The 11548-nt window shown below is 39.4% G+C and overlaps 1 protein-coding gene across 1 annotated transcript in view; it reads left to right on the top strand.

The window, feature by feature from the left end:
* The first annotated feature begins 1014 nt into the window (after nucleotides 1-1014).
* BTLA (B and T lymphocyte associated) overlaps nucleotides 1015-11548 on the top strand; it is a 30667-nt gene continuing 20133 nt past the window's right edge. Inside the window, exon 1 of the mRNA XM_027518417.1 lies at nucleotides 1015-1266. Within this exon, the coding sequence (XP_027374218.1) occupies nucleotides 1179-1266 (88 nt within the window). The 5' untranslated portion in view covers nucleotides 1015-1178. The remainder of the gene's footprint in view (nucleotides 1267-11548) is intronic.

The following is an 11548-nucleotide window of genomic DNA, read 5'->3' as shown; positions in this document are numbered from 1 at the left end:
ACAGAATCCTGGAATGGGTTGCCATTTCCTTCTCCAGGGGATCTTCCCAACCCAGGAACTGAACCTGCATCTATTGCATGGCAGGCAGATTCTTTACTGTCTGAGCCACCAGGGAAGCTCTTAAGTTAACCTTTAACCTTAAGTACTTAAAGTCATGAAATTTGGCCTTGGAAGAAAATCACCAGCCTCTCAGACAAAGACTTACAACATCAACTTTTGTCAATGACCACATATGTCACAAATCTAGATTTTTAACTTGGAATCTCAAATGAGTGAATTTAACTATCTTCTATTATTAGAAGTGGAGTTGACAAAAATGGTTCCACATTGATCCTGAGCTATCTGATCTTGAACTTTTCCATTTCTTCCTTTATTGTTTCTATTCTATTTAATTCAGATAGTAGCCATATGAAGAATGTTGAAATTGGAAGTTTCCTTTAGTTGATATTCAAGATGTTATTTAGCTCAAAACTTGAATATTTAGAGAAAACATGTAGCCAGTACTAATGATGATCTCATCCCATTGATATTTATCTACAGACTGAAGACAGTTGCCTTTCCTTCCTTTGTTGAGGCAGGGTTTCTTATCACTCATTTTTCTGCATAACCTCAGATGAATCTCCACTGGCCTAATGACAAGAAGCATTCTCATCTTTTTATGACATGATGTTTGGGAAGATAAATCTAAAATTTCTAACATAAAAGAAGTTTCAAAATCACAAACTGTCAAAAGGGGAGAAATATATACTTATCATAGGTAGTTTTTACCATGAATTTTCTGACCTTGGTTTGATTAAAATCTCAACCTAAATATTTCACCAATATAAATTTCTTTAGAATTTAATTGTTCATTTCACTGAACTTTGAATGAGAAAAACCCCAATGTGGGGCAAAAAGGCTGACACAAAAGGTGTATTTAAGGACTGAGCTGCTTTACGGATCGAAGCATTTGAAACTGAACAGTCAATTTGACAAGAAGCAAAAACCACAGAACAGAGTACCACCTAGTCTTTGTTTTGTTTCACAAAATATTTGGGCTCTTCTTACTGTCCTCTCCCACCTCCTCTCTCTTTATTTATTTTATAGATGTCATTGAAGCAGATAACCTGATCCAACTCTGAAAGATTCAGGGGAGAAAGGGAAGCTTTCTACCTGAACATCCCTGATATAAACAGGAAATGAAGGCATCACTCACCGTGCTTGGAACTGGGAAATTGTTCTGGGGCTTCTTCCTAATTCCTCATGTAGGCATTTGGAGTATCAATGGTAAGACACCGACTTCTTATATATTTCTCAGGGGATGTTGGAAGCAATGTTCTCCCTTGCTGATCTTAGTAGGATATAGTGTTTATGCTTAGTGGATAATGGTAGATGAAATCAAGGAGTTGGATTTGCTCACTGAAGACATGGTAGAAAGAACATAGACCAAATTAGAAAATAGTATTTAAGTCAGAGTTTGGCTGGTTTTCTTAAAAACATATATAGACCAAATTAGAAAACAGTATTTAAGTCAGAGTTTGGCTGGTTTTCTTAAAAACATATTCTGATCGTAAGAACAGAGAACTGGGCAAATGCTATAAATAGTTCAGTACAAATTTATCACTATACTAGTAAAAGTGTTCTGGATGCTATGCTGTTGGTGAATAAATAGCTTCTTCTTTTCAAACTGAGACTAGAGGAGTGTTCGTTAGGTGTTGGATAACTGGGATTATACATGACTCCATGGTTACTCTGGAATGGTGGTTTAGTCGCTAAGTCATGTCTGACTCTTGCAACCTCATGTACAGTAGCTTGCCAGGCTCCTCTGCCCATGGGGTTCTCTGGGCAAGAATACTGGAGTGGTTGCCGTTTCCTTTTCTAGAGGATCTTCCAGACCCAGGAATTGAACCTGGGTTTCCTTTGTTGCAGGCATATGGCTAAATAAAATCTCCTTAATTGCTTCATGGGGCATGTGTCTTGAGAATACTGAATGAGACAATGCTGAGAAATATGGGATCAGTGCATTCTGTCGCTGCTTTTATTATATTGAAGGTAAAAGGTGTCATGTGATATAGAAAACAGCTTAAAATCTGCATTGATGTTTGGCCAGTTTTGCAAAAATTTTATACAAGTGAAAAAGTGATGAGTTCATTTGCTCCTTTACTTTGTCAGAGATGCGCATATATTATAAAGAGGGAGGGGCTATGAAAGACAACAGACGTTCTTAATTTCCTGGTTTCGAATAGCCTGCCTTATCCCCACAAGCACATACTCTTATAAGTTTCAAATCAGAAAATATGGTCACTGAAATCCTTTAGCATGTCATCTTCAGTTCTGAAACTGTGTTTTGGAATTTGTCTTCACGATACCAGGATGGCACACAAACAGCTGCAAAATTTAAAAATCCCCTTCTCTTAAGCGTTTTTATGTGTGTAAGTATTTGGTATTAAGGGGCTTCCCAAGTGTGCAGTGGTAAAGAATCCACCTGCAATGCAGGAGACTCAGATTCAATCCCTGGGTCAAGAAGATTCCCTAGAGGAAGAAATGGCAACCCACTCCAGTATTCTTGTCTGGAGAATGCCATGGATGGAGGAGCCTGGTGGGCTACAGTCCACGGAGTCGCAAAAGAGTCGGACACAACTGAGCACAACAACAACAAAGCTGGTGGTGTGCTGATGAAAAGTTTAGATGGCCGGCTGTATTTTTCACTTTAGTTACAACTGAGGTTTAAATATTATTAAAGAGAAGTTTGAAGGATGTGCAGTGCTGTATCACACAGGGAGTTCAACTCTGCTCCTCCTTTCAATATGTGTCAGCACTGGGTTCATTGACTGGCTCTGCCATTTTCTGCATGACCTTGATTTAGTTTCTTATCCTCTCTTATCCTTAGTTTCCTCACTTGTAAAATAGAGATAATAATAATTTACCTACATTATGGGGCTATTGTGAAGACTACAGATACAAAAGGTAAAGTGCATAGCATAGTAAACTCACACAATAAAAGTTTGATAAGAGTTGGACACAACTTAGTGACTAAACCACAAACATTAACGCTATTTTTGCTAATATTCTTTATACCAAACAACCCACAGAATATTCAAATAAATGGGAAACAAGTTTTAACATTATCATTTAAAATAGTTGAGGTTTTGAAGCTAAAAATAGAATGAATAAATGAAGTATATTGTACAAAATATTTAGCCCAAAGTATAGTGACTTGAATTATTTGAACAATAAAACAGAGAGCCTTGGACAAAGGATTAGCCAGATAGCTTATATATGTTTTTGGATTGCAGCATTACTTGAATTAAATTAGGGATATAGGTTGTTGAGGGGTTTCCCAGGTGGCACTAGACTCAGTGGATATGAGTTTGAGCAAACTCAGGGAGATAGTGAAGGATAGGGAAGCCTGGCGTGCTGCCGTCCATGGGGTCACAAAGAGTAGGACACTACTCAGTGACTGAACAACAACGATATAGGCTGGTGAGATTTGTACTCCTGACAGCTGATGACTCTATTCCTTTAAACCTCATTTAGTTTAACCTTTATATCTTAGGGATTTCCTGTGATGCAGTTACTGAATTCTTTACACAGGCACAAAGTTTCAAAGTCTTTAAGAATAGTTTTAAAATAATGTTTCCTTTCCACTTCAAAGCAATGTGAGGTATGTGTATATCTTCTTAGGAATGTGGCTGCATCAATAATAAGGTTGTGAAAAAGGTAATGTTCTCTACAAACTTCCTGTTGAAGGTCCTCCTTCATAGTGAAAGAATTCTTGCTTGCATTTTGTGTTTCTCAAAAAAAGTTAGGGGGAGCTTTGTCCCTTTGTATCTGGCATATGATTTCTGTCTGAATGAAAGTAATAGAAGTGTTAGCACATATACATGGACAGATGGGCTGATTATGCTGGCAAGAACAAGGCTCCAAGTGGAGATGCTCTTGTCAGTAGCCTGCCCCATCCTCAGTGAGTGACTCCAGCTGAGAGGCCCTGGACCACTTGATGCTCAACTTATTCAATTTGAGCATCAACCAAGGATTCCAGCATCAAGCAGCCAGCAGCACTGCAGTTAATGTCTGGCTACTGTGTAGACTATACACGTTCTGAATAAAGGCAGGAGGAAATCTTGAATCTGTACTCCACCTCCCTCCCAGATTGTGTTTCTCTAGTATGAGCAAACCATATCCTTGGGTCAGAGCAGAAACGCTGGGGCAAAAAGTGCTTGGAATCTCTCATTCCTTCATATGCTGGTTTTGTAACACAGTGTCTTTATCAGACTTATTTATCTGGATATGCTTATTTGTTCCTCTTGAAATACACACGTTTTATGCCAGAAATAGAGCTTAACCTTCTGCCAAATGCCTGTATATTGTTATCACTAAAGTGCCTGCTATAAGATATGACTGACTTATATGTAAATGTCTAGGAATACATTCTGCAGCTACAGGATTTCCTGGATTAAGGTTTGAAAAGACTAATTCCTGTGTTAATCACAGCCTTGAATAGACTTTTCTAACACTGAACTCTTTAATTAATTATTACTTCCTCTGTCCCACTATCAAAATTTCCTCTATTGTAATATTGAAGTCAGTTTATCTTACTTCTCTGAGACTTTCCAACTTAATTTCCATCATTTGTGAGTTTCACCTTTACTTACATTTTAGAGTTGTTGAAAGAAAAATATTCACAGGCATTTGTAACCAGGTTCAAAAATGAAACCAATCTTGCTTTTTTTCTTGGAAAGGCAATGATAGAGCAGGTAGGATCATTCCAGATTACTAGATTACTCTCCCATCTCTGCCATTTACTGCCTCTCTGATTATAACCTCTCTGGTTCTCTTTCCTCATCTAAATGATGGGGACAACAATGATATTGAACTTATAGGGATGTTGTTAGTAGTAAGTGAATTAATTCTGTGAAACTGTTAAAATAGCACTTGAAGTTTATTCGCTAAAATTACACAGTAAGTGCTGTGTACGTTTACTGATAATGGTTTAGTTTTCTTTTTTCCCCCATTTAGTACAAAACTTTATTAGCCTGATAGTCTCCTTAAAGCAGTATTGGGAGATCATCTCTCATTTGAGGTTTACAAAAACTTGTCTATATACAACTCTTTTTACCAAAAAATATTATTTATGTATTTGGCTGAGCTGGCTTTAGTTGCAGCTTGTGGGGTCTTTTTCTTTTTAGTTGTGGCTTGTGTGATCTGGAGCTCCCCAGGTGGTGCAGTGGTAAATAATCTGCCTGCCAATGCAGGGATGCAGGTTTGATCCCTGGGTCAGGAAGATCCCCTGGAGAAGGGAAATCCCATGGACAGGAGAGAGGAGCCGGTGGGCTACAGTCCATGGGGGTCTCAAAGAGTCAGATACCACTGAGCAACTGAGCACACACATGTGAGATCTATTCCATGACTAGGGGTGGAACTCGGGCCCCCTGCTTTGGGAGGATGGAGTCTTAGCTTCTGGACCATCAGAGAAGTCACTATAAACAACTCTTGATATCATTATCTCCTTGGTTATGGACTCTGATTTCCATGCTTCTCAATGGAAGAAATTATTTGTTTGCCTGTGTACACGTGCAGGGGAATCGTGTTAGTATGCACAGAATCTAAACATGTACCATATGAGGTTCACATTAAACACAGACAAGGAGAGTGATAGAGGGGCCATCTAGACAGTCATGGGGAAACATTAGGTTTGTCTGGTAGAGCTCTCTAACTTCTTTTCTCATTCCTGATAACCACATTTATAAGCATAACATGGAACTTGAATATATCACAAACAACCCATTGTCCAGAAGTGGCTATGAGGAGGGCTGGGACATTTAGATTCTAGCTGGGTGGTGATTATCCTATTTCTTTTTGTTCTGTGATATTAGGAGAATTAATATTGGAGGACCATTGGCAGTTTCTGCCCACACTGATAATGCTAAGTATCTTCTAGGGCTTTGAGAATACCAATGAATCTCAGTAGTAGAATATCTTAGGAAGGTGAGGAAGTATCTACAAAAGAAGTAGAGACGGACTTGCCTTGTGTCCTTCCAATAGCACAAAATGGAAGGATGGTTACTCTGAACATCATACATAGCCACTCAAACACTGAAGGCAATATTTAGAAATACTCAGGTTGGTTTCTTATAAAATGCCTAAGGTTCTCTTGAATGCTACTGTTCACAGCTTCTAAGGTATGCTCTAAGCTTTTCCTGTCCTGCTTTTTTTCCTAAGGTCACTGGGAGCAAGGTGGAAGGCCTAGCATCTCTGAAGGATTGGCCCAGCTATGCCAGAGTCTTCCTTGCCCAGAACTATCCTCTAAATTGTCAACAAGAATCATTTTTCTGTAGGGTCTATTGAACTGGCTAGACACTTTTGGTATTCCAGAGAGGTGATTACACACTGGCTAACACACTGTCCACCAGATACTCATCTTCATCATATAGGACAGGCAGAACTCTGCAAGACTGGAGTGAATCCTCTGGCCTGGGGAGACAAAGACATGACCAGTAGGGCGGAGTCACAGGGAGGTCATTTGTTACTTGGTGGAAATGTAATGAAGAAATACTCAGAGAAAGCATGAGAAAGCACCCAGAACAAAGTTTTTTTTTTTACTTCCTAGTTTTGACCAAGACTGGCCTTCTTCATTAGTATAATTCTGAAGAATTTCATGTCTCATATAGATGGTAAAGAATCTGCCTGCAATACAGGAGACCTTAGTTTGATCCCTGGCTTGGGAAGATCCCCTGAAGGAGGAAATGGCTACCCACTCCAGTATTCTTGCCTGGAGAATTCCATGGACAGGGGTAGCCTGGCAAGCTATAGTCCATGGGGTCACAAGGAGTCGGACATGACTGAGTGACTAACATACACATAAAAGGACATTTTTCTATGGAATAGAGCCCTTTTTCTATCTCTATAACGTTTATTTGGCTGGTGAATATACAGATCACTGCTGATCCCCAAAAGCAGTTGGAAGTGAATGTTCAGAGCAGAGGCACTTGGGGCAGGCACTGTGGGTTTCTACCTGGCCTCTGCTGCCCACAGGCCTTGTGCCCTTGGACAATTACTCGACTGCTGTGTCACTTCGCCAAATTCATCCTATCCAAAAAACAGTAATGCCTGGCACTTATTATTATGTGTTGTGAACCAGCCACAGTGCCAACGACCTTCCTGTGTGTTCCCATGTGCTTTCACAGCTACTCTTCTAGATAAGAGCTTGTGCCTTGGAGCTAGCCAGGCCTGGGTTCAAGTCTCAGTCCTGGCTCTGACTCCCGCCAGCTGGGGACCTTAAGTAAGTGGCTTCACTTCTCTATACTTGGTTTCTCCCACTTAAGATAAAGATAATAATATATACTATAACTACCTTATAAAATTGCTTTGAGGATCAAAAGAAACTATGTATAGTATGTAATAAGAACTCAAAAATATTAGTCATATCCCTGTTTTCCTTCTGTTGGGAGCACCTTGGATGGCTTCATAGTACTTTGATAATGTGAAATATGATGCAATTGTGGGCAAGTGGCAGTGAAGATGAGGCAGTGATTCTGAAGGCTGATTTTCCAAATGTGATAAACTATCTGACCTGATGATCACTGAAGTTCTCTGCTTGTCCTATTCTTTAATATCTCAGGAAAAGGAAATAGTGCAGGCACTTTGTATACTTTGCTGTTTGACAAAGCTGTGGCAGATACTAGAATGACTGTATCAAGTCAAAAAAATTTCAGAATTATGGCAAACTAGATAAAACCAAGAGCTATATGGCTTAAAATCTTAGATTGCTCAATACGACTGAATTAAAGAGATAGACTTCAAACTATTCTCCAAAGTAATCACACAACATTATGAGAAATTCTAGCCCTAGAAGAAATTGTTTCAAAATGTGGTCTATAAATACCACATGAAAGCAAACTTAAAGTTTTCACATACCATTTTAAGAAGATTTTAAGAAGAATATAGTAATAGAAAATGAGTGTGAAAATTCTCTCTATTCATTTCATGGTCTTTGGTTTTTAAGTAAAGGGAATAAATATGAATTCATACCGTACGTATTCTTGGGGTGAAGTTCATTCTTTCCAGTTCCATTTTTGCTAAAGGAATTTTACATCTTCTAAGTCTGTGTGTGACTATGTGTGGTGTATTTGTGTTTAGACAAGGACGGATTGCCTATCCCTAAGGCAACCAGTATCAGACAATATGCACAGAAAAGGGAAAAAATCTTGAACTATTTTTTCATACTACTTCTATGTCTGTGACCTCTATTATATTACATCTTGTTTGTCAGGTAAAAATGTGTGAATCTTTCATCTCACCATGGGAACTGAGATAAGCAAATCTTCATTGCGTCCCTGAAATCAAGCCGCAGGGTTTTCCATTAACAAAGATCATCCTTTAAAATAGAGTTTCTGATTTTAACAATGGATGTGTGCATCACCCTTACTCAAATTTCCCCAGATATTCCCAGCACTTCTAGAAATATCTGACTTGTGGTATGGGTCTGTTTACCACAGAGTTAAAATAATAAGTTTAATCAACACTACATAATACAACATTAAATTAGTGGTTTCTGCATGCAATGGAATTCCCCTCCCCTCATCGCAAGTCACCACATTTCTGGTTTTGTGAGCCAGCTTGTGATGGGAAGTAGGTCATGTGGGCTTCCTGATGCTGTGCATGAGATTCCTTAAGGCTGTCTGGGTGGATGTCTTTCCAGGATCTTTGATGTGTGATTACATGGCAGCTGTTGCTATGTGTGGATTGGCCTTGCTCTGCCCTAAGTCCTGGAGGAGGACATGGCAACCCACTCCAGTATTCTTGCCTGGGAAATCTCACAGACAGAGGAGCCTGGTGGGCTGCAGTCCATGAGGTTGCAAAAGAGTTGGACTTAACTGCTAAAAAACAACAACATGCTCAAGTCACTGTGTCATGGGACCCCCTAAACCACACCAGTTTGCAAGGGAGAGGCACCTGTTCCCCTTCCTTATTAGTACCCATCTCTCTGCTCCACCCCTCTGCACTCTAAAGCAAGAAAGATCATACTACCAGCATCCTCTGAAGGCCTGTTTCTTCCTGAGTCTGAAGACTAATCTTCTTCTGAGGCCTCCCCATCACATATCTGAAGTTTTTTTAGTTGTTTTTCTACCATAGTACCTTCTGATAGAAGCTAAAATCCTGGTTCATGTAAGGGAAAATTATTGGCATATTATAAGTGTCATGGGCTTCCCAGGTGATGTTAGTAGTAAAGAACCTGCTTGCGAATGAAGGAGACATAAGAGACTTGAGCTTGATCCCTGGGTTGAGAAGATCCCCTGGAGAAGGGCATGGGAACCCACTTCAGTATTCTTGGCTGGATAATCCCATGGACAGAGAAGCCTAGCCAGCTACAGTCCATAGAGTTGCAAAGAGTCGGACACGACTGAAGTGACTTAGCATGCACACATACTTGTCACAGTCATTTTAGCTTTTAAAAAAATTATTTATGTACATATTTATGGTCAACTCTAACACCACCTTAGGTCAAATTAAGGTACTCAGGCTTCATTACTGTCATTTTACTGTCATTCATTTATTTCAGTGAATGTAACTATTTTGAATTTTCCATAAATGTAAAAATTTTTCAATAGAGAGGTTAAAATCTGTCGGGGTTTTCCTCATGGGAATAGTTATAATCAAGGTATATAATCTTTAAAAATAAGAAATAACTGTATTTCATTTAAGATTCATAACCATAAACCTCTTTTTTTCTTAGTTGTTATTGAGTTTTACAGATTACTTACTCTCTTCCACCCCTTACGGTATTTACACATGTGGCTAGGCTTGCTTAGCTGGAAGATATTGGGCCATCCAGTTTTTTGTGGTTGGCATGCCTCTCTAATTGGTTGGTCTAGGTATCTGGATGACCACAGAGTGTCATTTCTTAAATATTTTGAGTTTCACCCCAAATGGACATAAATCAGGCCTTTCTACACTACATACTTATAAGATCTAGTTTTTCTTTCATGCTTAGGTTATAACCACTAAAGCATATGTTGAGATGCATATATCCTTCACCTTGACGTTTTGAGTCCACATACCAAAGGATTCAGGGCTTCCCTGGTAGCTCAGATGGTAAAGAATCTGTCTGCAATGCAGGAGACCTGGGTTTGATCCCTGGGTTGGGAAGATCGCCTGGAGAAGGGAATGGCAACCCACTCCAGTGTTCTTGCCTGAAGAATTCCATGGACAGAGGAGCCTGGTGGGCTACAGTCCATGAGGCTGCAGAGTTGGATAGGACTGAGGGACTAAGCACGCACACTCTGAGCACTCAGCTGTGTCTGTTCTGTGTCCTTAGTGCACAGACAGCATAGAGTTGTGAGCAGGGGATTTTTCTCTTCATGAAGCTCTCTCTGTTCAGTCTCAGGATACATCCTGCTTCTCACTTTCATACTTTTTCTAAGGCCATCTCCTTTTGCTATCCTTGGGAAGCAGAAGATCTCCTTTTGCCATCCCTGGGAAGATGGGAAGATCAGAAGATCGAAGCATAAACACTTATTTAACTATAATACAGTAAGGCATGTCACGCAAAATAGCATGGGGCATTTGGTGTGGCATCAAGTGGATGTGGGTTACTAGAGTGTGTTGTGTAAGGGAGGGGAATAAGTTCGCATAAAGAAGCAGGGGATAAATGCCATTTGATGAAGGCTGGACATTTTTAAGTAGGTACTGAAGACTCTCTATAGGGTTTCAGGCAAAAAAAAATCGTGCAATTGACTTTAAATTTTAAGAATATAAACTGTGGCAGTAATGTGGAGAATGAATTTGGTTGCAGAAGGGGAAAAAGGTCAAGTTTGGAATGCAGAAGGCTAGTTGTTAAGCTGTGACAATAATCCTCATGAAGTAGAATGAGACCCAAATTAAGGCAGTGGCATAAAAACAAATTCAAAAGATATTTTTTATGCTGAATTAACTTAACTTGGTGGCTGATAGAATGGGGCAGGAGACAAGGATGGCACCCAGGCTCCAGCCACGTGATTAGGTAGACAGTGATATTATACTGCAATAATGGAAAGGGCACCAGAACTGCCCTAGGGTAAGATTTGGAGGCAGAGAAGATTCAACCTCCTCCTTGAAGTTTTCCCTGATAGTCCAGACAGAAAGGCTTTCTCCCTCTAAGAGATCTGAAAATTCTGAGAGATTATATCTTGTCAAAATTTAAAGAAAAAAAATCATATTGGAAAACTGAAGAGCCAAGTGAAGCTCTTTCTGTATCCCCTTAGCACTAGAAACTGTTCCATTACTAAATAATCATGAACAATGTGATGTCCACACTCCTGGGACATGAGCAATAAGGGAGTACATTATCTGTACAGAGTTTTAAAACAAAGAACAAAAGTCAGTCTACTTTTAATGACCACATACCAGCAATTCTGAACAATATCAGTGATAAAATATTTCCTCCACACCCAAATATTTTGGTCTAAGTTCTAAATAATTACTATGGTTACTCCTGAGTTTTAGTAATATGTATGTAAGTTTCAAATGAGTACATTTTTCAGTACTTTCCCTTTGATAAATATTGCATCTACATGAAAGTTAACTTAGA

The sequence above is a fragment of the Bos indicus x Bos taurus genome, chromosome 1 (genome assembly GCF_003369695.1).
Source record: "Bos indicus x Bos taurus breed Angus x Brahman F1 hybrid chromosome 1, Bos_hybrid_MaternalHap_v2.0, whole genome shotgun sequence".
Taxonomy (NCBI): domain Eukaryota; kingdom Metazoa; phylum Chordata; class Mammalia; order Artiodactyla; family Bovidae; genus Bos; species Bos indicus x Bos taurus.
Note: the sequence above shows the minus strand (reverse complement) of the source record. Positions and strands in the feature narration are given on the sequence as shown.